This window comes from Rattus norvegicus, chromosome 8 (assembly GCF_036323735.1).
Source record: "Rattus norvegicus strain BN/NHsdMcwi chromosome 8, GRCr8, whole genome shotgun sequence".
In the NCBI taxonomy this organism is placed as follows: Eukaryota; Metazoa; Chordata; class Mammalia; order Rodentia; family Muridae; genus Rattus; species Rattus norvegicus.
The window spans coordinates 49264996-49285708 of NC_086026.1; the positions used below are offsets into that span (position 1 = coordinate 49264996).

The 20713-nt window shown below is 40.9% G+C and overlaps 2 protein-coding genes across 3 annotated transcripts; both read left to right on the top strand.

Moving 5' to 3' along the window:
• Or10g6 (olfactory receptor family 10 subfamily G member 6) lies at window positions 1–1007 on the top strand. Its single transcript, NM_001399672.1, has one exon. The coding sequence runs from the start codon at window positions 7–9 to the stop codon at window positions 940–942; it is 936 nt and encodes a 311-aa protein (NP_001386601.1). The 5' UTR covers window positions 1–6; the 3' UTR covers window positions 943–1007.
• Window positions 1008–9179: 8172 nt separating this feature from the next.
• Window positions 9180–10230, top strand: Or10s1 (olfactory receptor family 10 subfamily S member 1). Of its 2 annotated transcripts, XM_039081028.1 has the most exons (2): window positions 9180–9200; window positions 9283–10230. In XM_039081028.1, exons 1-2 carry the CDS (start codon window positions 9180–9182, stop codon window positions 10228–10230), a joined length of 969 nt encoding a protein of 322 aa, XP_038936956.1. The 2 variants fall into 2 exon arrangements, with proteins under 2 accessions (XP_038936956.1, NP_001000480.1); NM_001000480.1 differs by lacking the exon at window positions 9180–9200 and having other exon boundaries at window positions 9277–10230.
• The last annotated feature ends 10483 nt before the right edge of the window (window positions 10231–20713 follow it).

The following is a 20713-nucleotide window of genomic DNA, read 5'->3' on the forward strand; positions in this document are numbered from 1 at the left end:
AAGGACATGCAAAGCAGCAACCAGACCTCTGTGTCTCACTTCATTCTGGTGGGTCTGCACCACCCACCTCAGCTTGGGATACCGCTCTTCCTAGCATTCCTTGTCATCTACCTCCTCACTGTCTCTGGCAATGGGCTCATTATCCTCACTGTCTTGGTGGACGTCCGACTCCACCGGCCTATGTACTGGTTCCTATGTCACCTCTCCTTCTTAGACCTGACCATTTCTTCAGCCATTGTTCCAAAGATGCTAGCTGGCTTTCTCTTGGATAGTAGAATTATCTCCTTTGGGGGCTGTGTGGTCCAGCTGTTTTCTTTCCATTTTCTGGGCTGTACTGAATGCTTTCTTTACACACTCATGGCTTATGACCGATTCCTGGCCATCTGTAAGCCTTTACACTATGCTGCCATCATGACTCGCAGTGTCTGCAACTACCTTGCTTTGGGCACCTGGATTGGAGGGACCATCCACTCACTTTTCCAAACGAGTTTCATATTCAGGCTGCCTTTCTGTGGCCCCAATCGAGTCGACTACTTCTTCTGTGACATCCCTGCTGTTCTCTGTCTAGTCTGTGCAGACACCACCATCAATGAGCTGGTCACCTTTGTAGACATTGGCTTCCTGGCCCTCACCTGCTTTGTCCTCATCCTCACTTCCTATGGCTACATCGTGGCTGCCATTCTGCGAATCCGGTCTGCAGATGGGCGTCGCAATGCCTTCTCTACCTGTGCTGCCCACCTCACCGTGGTCATCGTTTACTATGTGCCCTGTACCTTCATTTACCTACGACCTGGCTCACAGGAACCTCTGGATGGGGTGGTAGCTGTCTTCTACACAGTCATTACTCCCTTGCTTAACCCCATCATCTACACACTACGAAACAAGGAGATGAAAGCAGCGTTGCAGAGACTGGGAGGCCTCAGGGAGGGGCAGCCTTGCTGACCTGACCCAGCACAGGTTTTCCCAACCCACAAGAACAAGGATGAGAGATATTGTGCCAAACAATTAGAAAGAGTTAAGACAGAGAAAGAAAGAAAGAGAGAGAGGGGGGGGGAGGGGGAGGGGGAGGGAGGGAGGGAGATAGAAAGGAAGGAAGGAAGGAAGGAGGGAGGGAGGGAGGGAGGGAAGGAAGGAAGGAAGGAAGGAAGGAAGGAAGGAAGGAAGGAAGGAAGGAAGGAAGGACACCTTTTAAAAGAAGCAGGAACCTAGAAAGTTCTAAATTTCTGTAACTCACTCGTAATTTTGATTCTCTGTATAATACTTCAGCATTGTGGAAAATCAATCAAAATCCCACTGGGCAAAGGAAGAATCTATAAAGAAAGCTGGAAGATAAATACAACAGCCACATAAAGGCTATTTCTCTGGGCCACCATCTGTGTGTGCATTTTAAGTTCTAAGTCCTATGTTGACACAAATGACCTGCATGTAAACTGTAAGATTTAAACTTGACCAACAAACCTTGTTTAGGTATTATTGTCATTGTTACACAACTAAGGAGGAACTGAAATTCAGGGAAGGAAGGTAACACTCGAAACTCTTTTTTCTGTATTTTGCTTTAACAAAAGAACTACCATTTTACTTGAACATGAAGGTGAAATTTCACTTCAGAATGAAGGACCTATTTACTACATGTGTGAGGCCCAATGCCCTGAGTAGATTCAGATGACCTCTCACAGGACTCTACTTTGATAAAATTTAGGTAGCTGTATCAAGGAAAAGTTTCCTCGCCATATGCATAAAGTAGACCATTCTGATCTTCCGTGGATGCAAGTGAAACAGATTGTCTGATACTTGCATTCATTACAGAGATGGAGAGTACGCATGTGCGGATATATAACTGATTGACAGAAACCTGATTGAAGCTCATCCTAGTGCCAGCATCTAAGAAGAGGTCCTTCATTGACAGGAACTCCTAAGCACTGGATATACTTGTTCTAATTTTTAGAATGTATCTGACCACAGACAGTCCAAGAATATCTCTGTATTCTCCAGACTCAATTCCAATTGTGATTTTTTTTAAAACCCAGGATGATGAATGAGGGAAGATTACTAAAAAGAAATGGATATTGTCGTGGAGTTCCCTTCCAAAGTTAAACTTCAAAGTGAATGAATGAACAATATGATTCAACTCAGCACTAATTTGTTCAATGTGTCTCTCTAAATCAGTGAAATTATGGTATATTTTACATGGGTTCCTATTTTTCAAACCATAAATACATTTAGATATAAATCAAAAAATAAAATATGTAACCAAAATAATTAAGAAGTTATTGATACAATTCATCATATATTAATGTTGCTTAGAAACTAAAGAGAAGAAAAAATCACTAAGATTGAACTATAAAAATAGCTTATTGAAAAAATATGGTAATGTGTGGTTTGAAAGTATTTAAGACCCAGTCATTTGAAGAGGTATAGATATTTTTCATACAATGGGAAGACTTCCCTGAAAAATAATATTAATATGAAGAAAAAAGAGGAGGAGGAAGAGGAGTGGGAGGAGGAAGAATGCACTAGGAAAATTGATTAACTCTTTGATGAAGAACAGCCCAAGACATTATATTGGTTATCATATATATATGATATGTATATATGTTATGTATCATATACATATACATATATCATATCATATATGTTATGTAACATATAATACATAGCAATGTATATTATAAAATCTATTATACCGGCTATTATACTATAAACTTTCAGGTTAATATACACAACCGCAAAGCCACAAGCAACCATCATACTCCAAAGTCAAAATGGAGGCAGAGTGTAAGTAATAATTCCCATGGAGCAAACCAGCCCTACTGCAAACACAAAAATACCTCCTCTCGTCACAGCCAATAACAAGTATATCCCACAACATTCTGAGAAAATTTCTTAGTCATTTCATTCATCTAATGAATATTCTATGCAAACTTGTCATTTTATGAAGAAAAGTACCACATAAAGTCCCAAGAAACAAGTTCATTTTCTATTCACAGTTAAGAAGCATCTTACCCATACTATTCACCAAAAAGAACTACTCAGCTATGTATTTTTAACTTTCACCACTTGAGACGATGTACTGATGTGAAATCTGGTAAATAATAAAATATGAAAAGAAAAAAAGCAAGAACTGTAGTGTTAGGCTGTGTAATGTCAAGACTAACAACTAAAAACTAAGAACTTAAACATTACTTAGGATTTCAATATGTTCTGACCTTTTTTGATATTTCAGCTTCACAATTTTAAACACATGCATGTATTAATATATGTGTATGTATATACATCCATATTTTATTAATATAGGTTTGTTAATAGCAAACTACCTTACATATTTTTTTCTTTTTTTCTTGGATATTTTTTAATTATATTTCAAATGTTAACCCCTTACCCAGTTTCCCCATCCATAAACCCCCATACAATTCCCCCTCCCAGATCTTCTATAAGGGTGTTGCCCCACCAATCCACACACCCCTTCCTGCCTGCCCACCCTGACATTCCTCTACACTGGAGGATCCAGCCTTGGCAGGACCAAGGGCTTCTCCTCCCATTGGTGTCCAACAAGGCCATCCTCTGCTACATATGCAGCTGGAGCTATGGGTCAGTCCATGTGTACACTTTGGATGGTAGTTTAGTCCCTAGGAGCTCTGGTCGGTTGGTATTGTTGTTCTTATGGGGTTGCAAACACCTTCAGTTCCTTCAATCCTTTCTCAAACTCCTCCAATAAGGACCCAATTCTCATTTCAATGATTGACTGTGAGAATTCTCCTCTGTATTTGTCATGTTCTGGCAGAGCCTCTCAGGAGACAGCTACATCAGGCTTCTGTCAGCAAGCACTTCTTGGCATCAGCACTATTGTCTGGATTTGGTGCTGTGTGCATAAGGGCTGGATCCTCAGGTGGGACAGGCTCTGAATGACCATTCCTTAAGTCTCTGCTCCAAAATTTGTCTCTTTAACTCCTCCTATGAATATTTTTGTTCCCCCTTTTAAGAAGGACTGAAGCATTTTCACTTTGGTCATCCTTTTTCTTGAGCTTCATGTGGTCTGTGGATTATATCTTGGGTAATCCAAGCTTTTGGGCTAATATCCACCTATCAGTGAATGCATACCATGTGAGTTTTTTTTATGTTGGAGTTACCTCACTCAAGATGATATTTTCTAGTTCCATCCATTTGCCGAGGAATTACATGAAGTAATTGTTCTTAATAGCTGAGTAGTACTACACTGTGTAGATTTACCACATTTTCTGTATCCATTCCTCGGTTGAAGGGCATCTGGGTTCTTTCCAGTTCTGGTTATTATCAATAAGGCTGCTATGAACATAGTGGAGCATGTGTCCATGTTATATGTTGGAGCATCTTTTGGGTATATGCCAAGGAGTGGTATAGCTGGGTCCTCAGGTAGTACTATGTCCAATTTTTTTGAGGAACCTTTATACTGATTTCCAGAGTGGTTGTACCAGTTTGCAATCCCACCAACAATGGAGGAGTGTTCCTCTTTTTCCACATCCTTGCCAGCATTTGTTGTCACCTGGGATTTTTATCTTAGTCATTCTGACTAGTGTGAGGTAGACTCTCAGGGTTGTTTTGATTTGCATTTCCCTGATGACTAATGTTGAAAATTTCTTTAGGTACTTCTCAGCCATTCAAAATTCCTTTATCCTTTGAGTAGAGGAAGGCTCCTGATTTGTTTGAGTTAATTTTATATCCAGGCACTTTGCTGAAGTTGTTTATCAGGCTCTGGTGGAACTTTTGGGATCAATTAAGTATATCATATTATCTGTAAATAGTGATTTTTTTTTACTTCTTCCTTTCCAATTTGTATCCCTTTGACCTCCTTTCACTGTCTGATTGCTCTAGCTAGGACTTTGAGTACTATATTGATTAGGTAGGGAGAGAGTGAGCACCTTGTCTTATACCTGATTTTAGTGGAATTGCTTCAAGTTTCTCTCCATTTGGTTTGATGTTGGCTACTGGTTTGCTGTATATTGTTTTTTTACTATGTTTAAGTAGTGACCTTCCAAGACTTTTAACATGAAGGGGTGTTGAATTTTGTCAAATGCTTTCTCAGCATCTAATGAAATGATCATGTGGTTTTTATCTTTCAGTTTGTTTATGTAGTAGATTACGTTGATGGTTTTCTGTATATTAAACCATCCCTGCATGCCTGGAATGAAGCCTACTTGATCATGATGGATTATTGTTTTGATGTGTTCTTGGATTCGGCTTGCAAGAATTTTATTGAGTATTTTTGTGTCGATATTCATAAAAGAAATTTGTCTGAAGTTCTCTTTCTTTGTTGGGTCTTTGTGTAGTTTAGGAATAAGTTTAAGTGTGGCTTCATAGAAGGAATTGGGTAGTGCTCCATCTGTTTCTATTTTATGGATTATTTTGGACAGTATTGGTATTAGTTCTTCTATGAAGGTCTCATAGATTTCACTAATCCCATCTGGTCTTGGGCATTCATTATACTGACAGATATGGAATTAAAAATAAACAAGGATATATGCCAATGGTATTATATGTATACATGTATTTCCTATTTGCACGGGGAAAAGACTTAGTAATGCAAGCCCCTAGTAGCAAGTAGAATACACCTAGAATTTCTACCTTTGTTTTATGATGGTGTTTCCAATTTTAAAAAAAATTATCGAAAATTGATTTTTACCTCACATAATAAATTCAACCACAGTTTTTCCTCTGTCCACTTATCTCAGGCCCACCTCCAACTTCCCTCTTCCCCATACCCAGTCCCATTTTATTTCCCTTCGATGGCAACAACAAATCATGATAAAAACAATGTACAGTTAAACAAGTCAGAAGCCCTCATCTGGGAGCAGGAGTATCTCTGACTCTTACTTGCTCTTGGGACTCTTTTCCTCTTATGAGGTTGCCATCAAAAGAACTTTTGAGGTGTCATTGAGACTAGGGTTGTAACAGTGATAATATAGCAAGTGTCCATGACATAAAAATATAACATTGTGCCAGGACATAACCAAGTATAAAAAAACTGGAAAAAGTCAATTGGTTCAGGTGGAAAACTGATATTTAGTCTATCACATAGACCTAATGATATCAGTGAATAATTAAATAAATAAGTGTGTATTAGTAGGGAGTTATTTACAGAATCTGAACAGTGGTGTAAGAGAGTTTGAGAAAATTAATGTCAGAACATGTCTTCCCAAAGCATTGAACAAATAACTAGAAGCATGATACACTAACATCATATATGATTTGGGGGTCTTGAAAAACTGCATAGCACTTCAGAGATAATAATGAGCAAAACTGCACAACTTTTATCTTTTCATTGAAAAATCTACTTGGGAGTCATAAACATTTAATGAAGTTGGGTCAATATAAATGCAAGTGTCTGACTTAATATTTTGTACTAAAAATGTTTAAAGTAGACAATATTAAGTGTTTTATTATCATCTTGAGCAATGATTTTCCTCATTTATCTGAGTTCTTTTTTATGCCACTAAGCAAATTTTTCTAGATTTCTCCATTGCCTTCTAAAGAGCTGCTTAAGTATTATTTGTGTCTAATAAAATTCCTCTGCTTGGGGGCTGGGGATTTAGCTCAGTGGTAGAGGGCTTACCTAGGAAGCGCAAGGCCCTGGGTTCGGTCCCCAGCTCCGAAAAAAAAAAAAGAACCAAAAAAAAAAATTCCTCTGCTTACAAAGCACAATTCAGTGATTGCTAGTAAATTAACACATTATCAAGCTATTGCTACAACTGAGTTGTAGGATATTTGTATGACTTGAGAAAGACATTTATGGCCACTTATACTAATATCCTCATTTCAGGCATCCACGTCCCTGTTTTCTTTTGTTATAAACTAATTATTTCTGCATATTCATAAACACAGAATCATGGTGTATAGGATTTATTTCTGGCTACATTTTAGGCACTCCAATAATTTTATGTTCTTTTAATATTTAGTTATGATACATGTTGTATCTATTCATTCACCATTTGATGTGCACCACACTTATTTCTAGGATTTGGATGTTACAAATAACTACCATGAACATTTTCCTGAAAGAGTTTACAGGGACAGAAGTTTCATTTAACCTGTAAAGATTCCTAGGAGAAAAAAAAAATCTGACTTAAGTAGATTAAATCATTTTCAACTGAAAAAGAGCCAGGCCATTTTACATAATCTGGTTGTTGATATCACAATCCTATTTTGTGTGTGTGTGTTTGTGTGTGTGTGTGTGTGTGCGTGTGTGTGTGTTTCAATTTCTTCACATCTAGTAACTCTTAATCTGATTTTTTAATGTTATTACATTTATTTACTTGATTTTTATAAGTATGGGGACAGGGTGCATGTGTGCCATGGTATGTGTTTGGAGGTCCAAGAACAACCTGAGCAGGAGTTGGTCTCACTGTCTATCATATAGTTCCTGGCCATCAAATTCAAGTTGTCAGATTTGCCAGCAAGCACCTTTATTCTTTAGGTCATCTTGCTGGCCCTAGATCTTATTTTAGTCATACTCATTGTAGTAATTGTGGAACAAGAAAAATCTAAATTCCAGTATTTGAAACATCATTCATAGTTACCCAAAATATGTAAAGAAACCTGATACAGGAACCTATCCAACATTGGTCTTGCAGCTCTCATGAAATAGAGATTACTTTTCTGAGCTTGGCCAAGCAGAGGCTTTATAGATTTTTTTATCAGAAACATTAAGAACAATTATCAAGTCTTAGATGAATATGAGAAATAAAGAATTTAAGGTCCTATGTTACATGCTTCCCCCATCTTAATAATTGAATAATCATGATAATATACATATGCTAAACACAAGGAAAGGAAAAACAACAGAGAGATCAACTGTCACCATCTGTTTCATTCAGTTGATAAGTGGTCAACGGGGGATTTCAAACTGATGTTCTTAAAAATCCCAAAACTGTAGCTCCTCATTTCTTTGTTACTATTTCTAAACTGTCAGGGAGAAAGTAGAGAAGGACTAAGACTTTTTTTTCCTGTGTTCCTCCTAAGGAAATATGATGCTAACACCGATGACTCAAACCACCCAAAGGCAAAGCATTCTGGTGAATTCTTATTTTTCATCAGGTTTCAGAAATTTTAAATCAGTATGAAGAAAAATGTGTATCAGTGGACCTCTGGGGAGTTGAAGTTTAGAACTAATCCTGCAGAATAGATGAAGTTGAGAGTGTTATGTTCATGTTTGAAAGGAAAATATCATGGTTATAATGGAGAGAAATTACATCAGAGAAAAAGGTAAATCAAGTGGTAAACCTGGATGAGAGGTCCGCAGAAGACAACTCTCTGACCTGAAAGACAGACACGTCAGTACTTTTGAATGCCACAAAACACAAAATGTACCAACAGTAAAGGGTCAGAGGCAAGGTATTTTTAGAAAGCTGAGACAGACAGTGTGTAATTGTTGGATTACTAGGAAGTAAGCGATAATACATAGGATTCCACTCCAAAATAAATATTAGGGGAAATGTGTGAAAACTGCAGACATTGTAGGAAAGACAGGGAGAGAGATTTTTCATTTAATGCAGGATCTGGTGTGCAACTTCATATCAAAGAGAACTCTGAAATTTCCGTTCTGTACTAATAGAAAGGAACACCAAGAAAGGTAAGGGAAAAGAAACTCCCAAAAGTGTAAGAAAAGTGTTGTGGGGAGAACGTAAACCGCACTCGACAAGTAGCTGGGGTAATTATGTAGTCTGCTCTTGGGGGCCTTCATTGCCGTGCTCTCGTGCTCTCGAGGGTTGTGGGTAGTTTAAATTCTAAAGATGTCCCTGGGAGTGAGAAATGAGTGGGAGGATCCTTTCCTGGCTGATGCAATAGCTCTCTGACTCTAGGCAAGTCCAGGGACGGATGCAATTCCCAGCTGGTAGACAACAATTAAGTGAGAGGCTGGGTGCTCATAAAGCACAGCAGGGGAAATTAGGAGGCTGGAGCATCGCCTTTCCTGAAGTGCATGCCAAACGCTTTCTCAACAACACCAGAATCTGTGCCGCCGTTCCATAATTAATTTAGGAACTGCATTTGCACAGACAATCCTCGCAATCTGCTATGTACCCAAGACTCGAGCTCACGGCTTCAAAGTTTCATTTTTGCTAGAAAGAGTGATGTGGAAACACAAGTATAGGAGGAAGTAGAATTGAACCTGTTAATCTTTTTAGCGTGTGAGACAGGGCCCCGATGAGATGCACCAAACGATAAATACAGTCGAAGGAAGAGGACACCTCTTTATTGTCCCACAGTCAGCTTTATTGAGCAGGGAATGAGAAGATGGTTGAGAAAATGCAGTCCCTTAACCAGTCTGTGGTGAGCCACTTCCTCCTGGAGGGGCTGACATACACGGCTGAGCACCCTGGCCTTTTCTTCCTCCTCTTTCTCCTCATCTACAGTATCACTGTGAGTGGCAATCTCCTCATTCTCCTTACTGTGGGCTGTGACCCTCATCTCCGCTCCCCTATGTACCACTTCCTGGGACACCTCTCCTTCCTTGATGCATGTCTGTCTACAGTAACAGTGCCCAAGGTCATGGCAGGCCTGCTGGCTTTGGATGGGAAAGTGATCTCCTTCCAGGGCTGTGCTCTCCAACTTTATTGCTTCCACTTCCTGGCCAGCACTGAGTGTTTTTTGTACACAGTCATGGCCTATGACCGTTACCTTGCCATCTGTCAGCCCCTGCACTACCCAGTGGTCATGAACAAGCGGTTGTGTGCAGGGCTGGCTGGGAGCACTTGGGCTATAGGTGCTTTGCACTCCACAATTCAAACTTCCCTAACCTTCCGCCTGCTGTACTGTGGGCCCCAGAAGATTGCCTACTTCTTCTGTGACATCCCTCCAGTGCTGAAGCTGGCCTGTGCAGACACCAGCATCAACGAGATTGTCATGCTTGCAAACATTGGTGTGGTGGCTGCAGGCTGCCTCATCCTCATCGTCATCTCCTACGTCTTCATTGTGGCTGCAGTGCTGCGCATTCGCACAGCGGAGGGACGGCAGCGAGCCTTCTCCACTTGCACAGCGCATCTCACAGTGGTGCTCCTGTACTACATGCCCCCAGTCTGTATCTACCTACAGCCAAGCTCCACGGGCACGGGGGCGGGCGCTCCAGCAGTCTTCTACACAATAGTCACTCCGATGCTCAATCCTTTCATCTACACACTGAGAAACAAGGAAGTCAAGCGGGCTCTGAGAAGGTTGGTATTTAGCTCCCGAGAGTCTCCAGCAAGCAGCCCAGCCCCCTAATCTGAACCTGGATCTATGTTTCTTGCCTGCCGGGATAACCACCACTCAGGTCCTACTTTAACAAGGAAAGTCCTGAGTATCAACTGGGCCACATGTTCTTCTCTCTGGTCTGCCTCAGTATCTCTATAACATACTCTCCATCCATAAAATGCAAACTTGCATGTTCAACACTTCAGCTCAAGGATATGAAAAAATATTGCCCAAATTTTTTTTAGTATTTTTGTGAAGTAATTGTATTTACTATATTTTCATTATGAATTTTTAAAGCAAAAATACAAGGTCCAAATTATTGCTACTTATCACCTGATTTAAGAGAAGAAACTAAGTTTTATCATGATAAACATAAAACTCCAATAATAAATGTGGCTTCCCCAACATCACTTAGAAAGTTATGACCTTATCTTTTCCCATTCCAGGTAATGATACCTAAAATCATACTCACAGGGAGAGTTAACAAACACGGGATTGACAAACATCCAGATCCCAAACTCTGAATTTTCCCAGTCTATAAATACAAAATTTTATAAAATCTTATACCTGTGGGTTCAGTTTAAGAAAAAAGTTCAAAATAATTTCCGTATAGAATTTGAGGGATCTAAATGAAAAAACCAGCAGGGTTCTGCTATTTCCATTGGTGAACGACCATAAGAACAGAATTTTCTAGATAACAGAGTGACAAATCCATCACAATTCTGCCTAAAGTAATTTGTGAAATGGTGGGAGGGACTCTGATGTCTTCCAGATGAGTGACTGATCCTAGCCTTTAGATAAATGGGTCTTGACTGCAAAGCTAAATATGCTATACCCACCGCACTTTATCACTTTGATTGTCTTATTCTTCTGTACGAATCATCTCTAACAAATCACTCTTTACACTATGTCCTATAGCAAATGAAAATAACATGCGATGTAACAAATTAATAAACTAATACAATAAACATAACAGGGTGGAATTTGTTTCAATGAATGAAGAAGGTCTTGGCAATTCAATGATGTTATTATAGGTTTATTTATGAAGGGAAATAATTGAATATATATATATATTAGAATGAGAGAATTAACTATGGCCCCACCCCTCAACCAGGGAGGGGGTTATGCCTAAACTCTGGATATGGTCTCAACAGTTTCTCCCTCCCCTTTGTGGGGTATTTCAGGTAATGTCATCCCCATGGGGGCCTGGGAGGTTCTTGCTTTCCTGGCATCTGGGGCATGAAAGAATATTTCCAAAGAAATGATATTTTATTTAGTCACAATGCTGCCAGCTAAGAGCAGGAACGCAGTTACTTTTTAGATCTTCCCATTACTTAAAGAATAGCTTTGAAAAATGACCACTAGCATATTCATCATTAGGCGCAATTGCTGCTGCTCAGTTACTAGCATCATAGTTTCTTTCACATGCTCTGCCTTCCAGAGTACTGCGAAATTCTGAATATGAGCTATTTAATGTGAAGCAGAAAATCAATTTTCCTTCCCAGCAATGTTATTTACCTTCTTTTCATGTTTAGGGATAGCCTGTGTTAAGAATGTTTAGCCACCCTCACAGGAAAACCTTTCCTGAAATCATCCTAGGAAGTATTTTTGCTTGTGTGCTTGTGTTTGTTATTGTTAGAGTTCTTGCTCATGTGACACATGTTCTGATATCGTTAAGCATTGGTCACTTACCAGGTATGCTGTTGGGGGACAGGATAAATGTTATTTTAAACAGTTATCTTCCTTTTTGTCTACTCTTTTAAAGAATTTTTATTAATACAAATTAATTCTCTGGCCCTCTTTTACATTCAAAATTTAATTATAGTTACAGTATCATAATTAACTATACCATATTTCCTTAATCTCATAATAAACACAAAATACAAATATTTGAAAGAAATAAATGTATTAATAATTTCCACTTCCGAGCAGCTCTCTGCTCCCAAACCCCGTGGGAGAGACCTCACCGCCTGATCAAGTGGGCACTCCTGAGGCTGCAGAGCGGAGGAGACCACCAACACTGCCCACCCCTGCCCACATCCCTGGCCCAAGAGGCAACTGTATAAGGCCTCTGGGTTCCCGTAGGGGAGGGCCCGGGAGCGGCAGGACCCCTGCGCCTGAGACACTGCCGGAACCTGAAGGAAACAGACCGGAAAAACAGTTCTCTGCACCCAAATCCCGTGGGAGGGAGAGCTGAACCTTCAGAGAGGCGGACACGCCTGGGAAACCAGAAGAGACTGCACTCTGTGCACATCCAGGCGCCAGAGGAAAACACCAAACGCCATCTGGAACCCTGGTGCACGGAGGCTCCCGGAAAGAGCGGCGCAGATCTTCCCGGTTGCTGCCACAGCGGAGAGGACTTAGGCAGTACCCCACGAGCAAACTTGAGCCTCGGAACTGCAGCTAGGACAAACTTTTCCCCTGCAAGAAACCTGCCTGGTGAACTCAGGACACACAGAGGCAAAATTCCTCTAAGGCCGGGCACTTCCTGTGTTTACCGGAAGTCCCACACCGGCGGATCCCGGACCGCAGCAGCTCTCTGCTCCCAAACCCCGTGGGAGAGAGACCTCACCGCCTGATCAAGTGGGCACTCCTGAGGCTGCAGAGCGGAGGAGACCACCAACACTGCCCACCCCTGCCCACATCCCTGGCCCAAGAGGCAACTGTATAAGGCCTCTGGGTTCCCGTAGGGGAGGGCCCGGGAGCAGCAGGACCCCTGCGCCTGAGACACTGCCGGAACCTGAAGGAAACAGACCGGAAAAACAGTTCTCTGCACCCAAATCCTGTGGGAGGGAGAGCTGAACCTTCAGAGAGGCGGACACGCCTGGGAAACCAGAAGAGACTGCACTCTGTGCACATCCAGGCGCCAGAGGAAAACACCAAACGCCATCTGGAACCCTGGTGCACGGAGGCTCCCGGAAAGAGCGGCGCAGATCTTCCCGGTTGCTGCCACAGCGGAGAGGACTTAGGCAGTACCCCACGAGCAAACTTGAGCCTCGGAACTGCAGCTAGGACAAACTTTTCCCCTGCAAGAAACCTGCCTGGTGAACTCAGGACACACAGAGGCAAAATTCCTCTAAGGCCGGGCACTTCCTGTGTTTACCGGAAGTCCCACACCGGCGGATCCCGGACCGCAGCAGCTCTCTGCTCCCAAACCCCGTGGGAGAGAGACCTCACCGCCTGATCAAGTGGGCACTCCTGAGGCTGCAGAGCGGAGGAGACCACCAACACTGCCCACCCCTGCCCACATCCCTGGCCCAAGAGGCAACTGTATAAGGCCTCTGGGTTCCCGTAGGGGAGGGCCCGGGAGCGGCAGGACCCCTGCGCCTGAGACACTGCCGGAACCTGAAGGAAACAGACCGGAAAAACAGTTCTCTGCACCCAAATCCTGTGGGAGGGAGAGCTGAACCTTCAGACAGGCGGACACGCCTGGGAAACCAGAAGAGACTGCACTCTGTGCACATCCAGGCGCCAGAGGAAAACACCAAACGCCATCTGGAACCCTGGTGCACGGAGGCTCCCGGAAGGAGCGGCACAGATTTTCCCGGTTGCTGCCACAGCGGAGAGGACTTAGGCAGTACCCCACGAGCAAACTTGAGCCTTGGAACCACAGGTAGGACCAACTTTTCCCCTGCAAGAAACCTGCCTGGTGAACTCAAGACACAGGCCCACAGGAACAGCTGAAGACCTGTAGAGAGGAAAAACTACACGCCCGAAAGCAGAACACTCTGTCCCCATAACTGGCTGAAAGAAAACAGGAAAACAGGTCTACAGCACTCCTGACACACAGGTTATAGGACAGTCTAGCCACTGTCAGAAATAGCAGAACAAAGTAACACTAGAGATAATCTGATGGCGAGAGGCAAGCGCAGGAACCCAAGCAAGAGAAACCAAGACTACATGGCATCATCGGAGCCCAATTCTCCCACCAAAGCAAACACGGAATATCCAAACACACCAGAAAAGCAAGACCTAGTTTCAAAATCATATTTGATCATGATGCTGGAGGACTTCAAGAAAGACATAAAGAACTCCCTTAGAGAACAAGTAGAAGCCTACAGAGAGGAATCACAAAAATCCAAGAAAGAATTCCAGGAAAACACAATCAAACAGTTGAAGGAATTAAAAATGGAAATAGAAGCAATCAAGAAAGAACACATGGAAACAACCCTGGACATAGAAAATCAAAAGAAAAGACAAGGAGCTGTAGATACAAGCTTCACCAACAGAATTCAAGAGATGGAAGAGAGAATCTCAGGAGCAGAAGATTCCATAGAAATCATTGACTCAACTGTCAAAGATAATGTAAAGCAGAAAAAGCTACTGGTCCAAAACATACAGGAAATCCAGGACTCAATGAGAAGATCAAACCTAAGGATAATAGGTATAGAAGAGAGTGAAGACTCCCAGATCAAAGGACCAGTAAATATCTTCAACAAAATCATAGAAGAAAACTTCCCTAACCTAAAAAAAGAGATACCCATAGGCATACAAGAAGCCTACAGAACTCCAAATAGATTGGACCAGAAAAGAAACACCTCCCGTCACATAATTGTCAAAACACCAAACGCACAAAATAAAGAAAGAATATTAAAAGCAGTAAGGGAAAAAGGTCAAGTAACATATAAAGGCAGACCTATCAGAATCACACCAGACTTTTCGCCAGAAACTATGAAGGCCAGAAGATCCTGGACAGATGTCATACAGACCCTAAGAGAACACAAATGCCAGCCCAGGTTACTGTATCCTGCAAAACTCTCAATTAACATTGATGGAGAAACCAAGATATTCCATGACAAAACCAAATTTACACAATATCTTTCTACAAGACCAGCACTACAAAGGATAATAAAGGGTAAAGCCCAACATAAGGAGGCAAGCTATACCCTAGAAGCAAGAAACTAATCATCTTGGCAACAAAACAAAGAGAATGAAAGCACACAAACATAACCTCACTTCCAAATATGAATATAACGGGAAGCAATAATCACTATTCCTTAATATCTCTCAACATCAATGGACTCAACTCCCCAATAAAAAGACATAGATTAACAAACTGGATACGCAACGAGGACCCTGCATTCTGCTGCCTACAGGAAACACACCTCAGAGACAAAGACAGACATTACCTCAGAGTGAAAGGCTGGAAAACAATTTTCCAAGCAAATGGTCAGAAGAAGCAAGCTGGAGTAGCCATTCTAATATCAAATAAAATCAATTTTCAACTAAAAGTCATCAAAAAAGATAAGGAAGGACACTTCATATTCATCAAAGGAAAAATCCACCAAGATGAACTCTCAATCCTAAATATCTATGCCCCAAATAAAAGGGCACCTACATATGTAAAAGAAACCTTACTAAAGCTCAAAACACACATTGCACCTCACACAATAATAGTGGGAGATTTCAACACCCCACTCTCATCAATGGACAGATCATGGAAACAGAAATTAAACAGAGATGTAGACAGACTAAGAGAAGTCATGAGCCAAATGTACTTAACGGATATTTATAGAACATTCTATCCTAAAGCAAAAGGATATACCTTCTTCTCAGCTCCTCATGGTACTTTCTCCAAAATTGACCATATAATTGGTCAAAAAACGGGCCTCAACAGGTACAGAAAGATAGAAATAATCCCATGCGTGCTATCGGACCACCACGGCCTAAAACTGGTCTTCAATAACAATAAGGGAAGAATGCCCACATATACGTGGAAATTGAACAATGCTCTACTCAATGATAACCTGGTCAAGGAAGAAATAAAGAAAGAAATTAAAAACTTTTTAGAATTTAATGAAAATGAAGGTACAACATACCCAAACTTATGGGACACAATGAAAGCTGTACTAAGAGGAAAACTCATAGCGCTGAGTGCCTGCAGAAAGAAACAGGAAAGAGCATATGTCAGCAGCTTGACAGCACACCTAAAAGCTCTAGAACAAAAAGAAGCAAATACACCCAGGAGGAGTACAAGGCAGGAAATAATCAAACTCAGAGCTGAAATCAACCAAGTAGAAACAAAAAGGACCATAGAAAGAATCAACAGAACCAAAAGTTGGTTCTTTGAGAAAATCAACAAGATAGATAAACCCTTAGCCAGACTAACGAGAGGACACAGAGAGTGCGTCCAAATTAACAAAATCAGAAATGAAAAGGGAGACATAACTACAGATTCAGAGGAAATTCAAAAAATCATCAGATCTTACTATAAAAACCTATATTCAACAAAACTTGAAAATCTTCAGGAAATGGACAATTTCCTAGACAGATACCAGGTATCGAAGTTAAATCAGGAACAGATAAACCAGTTAAACAACCCCATAACTCCTAAGGAAATAGAAGCAGTCATTAAAGGTCTCCCAACCAAAAAGAGCCCAGGTCCAGACGGGTTTAGTGCAGAATTCTATCAAACCTTCATAGAAGACCTTATACCAATATTATCCAAACTATTCCACAAAATTGAAACAGATGGAGCCCTACCGAATTACTTCTATGAAGCCACATTTACTCTTATACCTAAACCACACAAAGACCCAACAAAGAAAGAGAACTTCAGACCAATTTCCCTTATGAATATCGACGCAAAAATACTCAATAAAATTCTGGCAAACCGAATTCAAGAGCACATCAAAACAATCATCCACCATGATCAAGTAGGCTTCATCCCAGGCATGCAGGGATGGTTTAATATAAGGAAAACCATCAACGTGATCCATCATATAAACAAACTGAAAGAACAGAACCACATGATCATTTCATTAGACACTGAGAAAGCATTTGACAAAATTCAACACCCCTTCATGATAAAAGTCCTGGAAAGAATAGGTATTCAAGGCCCATACCTAAACATAGTAAAAGCCATATACAGCAAACCAGTTGCTAACATTAAACTAAATGGAGAGAAACTTGAAGCAATCCCACTAAAATCAGGGACTAGACAAGGCTGCCCACTCTCTCCCTACTTATTCAATATAGTTCTTGAAGTTCTAGCCAGAGCAATCAGACAACAAAAGGAGATCAAGGGGATACAGATCGGAAAAGAAGGGGTCAAAATATCACTATTTGCAGACGACATGATAGTATATTTAAGTGATCCCAAAAGTTCCACCAGAGAACTACTAAAGCTGATAAACAACTTCAGCAAAGTGGCTGGGTATAAAATTAACTCAAATAAATCAGTTGCCTTCCTCTATACAAAAGAGAAACAAGCCGAGAAAGAAATTAGGGAAACGACACCCTTCATAATAGACCCAAATAATATAAAGTACCTCGGTGTGACTTTAACCAAGCAAGTAAAAGATCTGTACAATAAGAACTTCAAGACACTGACGAAAGAAATTGAAGAAGACCTCAGAAGATGGAAAGATCTCCCATGCTCATGGATTGGCAGGATTAATATAGTAAAAATGGCCATTTTACCAAAAGCAATCTACAGATTCAATGCAATCCCCATTAAAATACCAATCCAATTCTTCAAAGAGTTAGACAGAACAATTTGCAAATTCATCTGGAATAACAAAAAACCCAGGATAGCTAAAGCTATCCTCAACAATAAGAGGACTTCAGGGGGAATCACTATCCCTGAACTCAAGCAGTATTACAGAGCAATAGTGATAAAAACTGCATGGTATTGGTACAGAGACAGACAGATAGACCAATGGAATAGAATTGAAGACCCAGAAATGAACCCACACACCTATGGTCACTTGATTTTTGACAAAGGAGCCAAAACCATCCAATGGAAAAAAGATAGCATTTTCAGCAAATGGTGCTGGTTCAACTGGAGGGCAACATGTAGAAGAATGCAGATCGATCCATGCTTATCACCCTGTACAAAGCTTAAGTCCAAGTGGATCAAGAACCTCCACATCAAACCAGACACACTCAAACTAATAGAAGAAAAACTAGGGAAGCATCTGGAACACATGGGCACTGGAAAAAATTTCCTGAACAAAACACCAATGGCTTATGCTCTAAGATCAAGAATCGACAAATGGGATCTCATAAAACTACAAAGCTTCTGTAAGGCAAAGGACACTGTGGTTAGGACAAAACGGCAACCAACAGATTGGGAAAAGATCTTTACCAATCCTATAACAGATAGAGGCCTTATATCCAAAATATACAAAGAACTCAAGAAGTTAGACCGCAGGGAAACAAATAACCCTATTAAAAAATGGGGTTCAGAGCTGAACAAAGAATTCACAGCTGAGGAATGCCGAATGGCTGAGAAACACCTAAAGAAATGTTCAACATCTTTAGTCATAAGGGAAATGCAAATCAAAACAACCCTGAGATTTCACCTCACACCAGTGAGAATGGCTAAGATCAAAAACTCAGGTGACAGCAGATGCTGGCGAGGATGTGGAGAAAGAGGAACACTCCTCCATTGTTGGTGGGATTGCAGACTGGTAAAACCATTCTGGAAATCAGTCTGGAGGTTCCTCAGAAAATTGGACATTGAACTGCCTGAGGATCCAGCCATACCTCTCTTGGGCATATACCCAAAAGATGCCTCAACATATAAAAGAGACACGTGCTCCACTATGTTCATCGCAGCCTTATTTATAATAGCCAGAAACTGGAAAGAACCCAGATGCCCTTCAACAGAGGAATGGATACAGAAAATGTGGTACATCTACACAATGGAATATTACTCAGCTATCAAAAACAACGAGTTTATGAAATTCGTAGGCAAATGGTTGGAACTGGAAAATATCATCCTGAGTGAGCTAACCCACTCACAGAAAGACATACATGGTATGCACTCATTGATAAGTGGCTATTAGCCCAAATGCTTGAATTACCCTAGATCCCTAGAACAAAGGAAACTCAAGACGGATGATCAAAATGTGAATGCTTCACTCCTTCTTTAAATGAGGAAAAAGAATACCCTTGGCAGGGAAGGGAGAGGCAAAGATTAAAACAGAGACTGAAGGAACACCCATTCAGAGCCTGCCCCACATGTGGCCCATACATATACAGCCACCCAATTAGACAAGATGGATGAAGCAAAGAAGTGCAGACCGACAGGAGCCGGATGTAGATCGCTCCTGAGAGACACAGCCAGAATACAGCAAATACAGAGGCGAATGCCAGCAGCAAACCACTGAACTGAGAATAGGTCCCCCGTTGAAGGAATCAGAGAAAGAACTGGAAGAGCTTGAAGGTGCTCGAGACCCCAAAAGTACAACAATGTCAAGCAACCAGAGCTTCCAGGGACTAAGCCACTACCTAAAGACTATACATGGACTGACCCTGGACTCTGTCCCCATAGGTAGCAATGAATATCCTAGTAAGAGCACCAGTGGAAGGGGAAGCCCTGGGTCCTGCTAAGACTGAACCCCCAGTGAACTAGACTATGCGGGGAGGGTGGCAATGGGGGGAGATTTGGGAGGGGAACACCCACAAGGAAGGGGAGGGGGGAGGGTGATGTCTGTCCGGAAACCGGGAAAGGGAATAACACTTGAAATGTATATAAGAAATACTCAAGATAATAAAAAAAAAATAAAAAATAAAAAATAAAAAAAACAAAAAAATAATAATAATTTCCACTTCCTAAACTATTAGAAAACCAATATTGTTATTTGGCAAGTTTGCTATGAAGAATGTATTTGTGCTTTGTTTCATTTGTACATGCTATATGTACATACATACAAGATAGAACATGTATTTTACTGATCTAAATGTTTTCTTTAGTAGTGTTTTTGGGAACACTTAACATATAAAGGATCTTACAGTTTTTACAATCTTGACATGCACACAAAATATTTAATAAGTCAAGACAAGGCATCCGTTAACAGTTATAACAGCTTATAATAAGCTGATGTCAAGAACCAGTTATAGGGGAAGAGAAAAACTCAAGAGATGAGAGATTCCTACTGGGTAGACAGGTATAAAGGTGTCAAGGCAGAAGATGAAAGGAAAAACGTCATGACTGGAGTTGGGAGGCCAGTCTTCTTCTACAATTCATTGTTGCACTCCCATGAGGCAGTGGCATAGCAGACTGAGGAAGGTGTGCGCTGGAACCAGGACTTCTTTTGGCATGGTCTCTGCCCTATATACAGTCTATGTTAAAGCCTGCTTTGATGGGAATAATGAACTTGCCCCAGTTACACTCGTCCTATGGTTATATTAGTAATTGTCATATGCTGGAGCAAGAGAGAATACAAGAAGTTCTGTGTGGATACCATGCCTTTGCTGCATTTTTCTCTCTATTGTCATGTTTCCAATAAACTACCCATTTCCAGGAGTTTTAGATTAAGATACTATATTTGTAGAGGAGTAGGCACAATTCAAAACTAGAAAATCTTGATCACAAAATCTATATGGTTTAAAGCCTCTATGAACTTCCTAAATGATACAGGGAGGGTCTGATTGTCTTTAAGGTACTGCCACAAAACAGAAACCTGTGACCTTTGAATCCATCTGAAACATGAAGTTGTAGCTTCAGCTATTAAATTTTCAGTCTTGAGAAAGCTTTTTGGTTTGTTTTTTTTTTTTTTTTGGT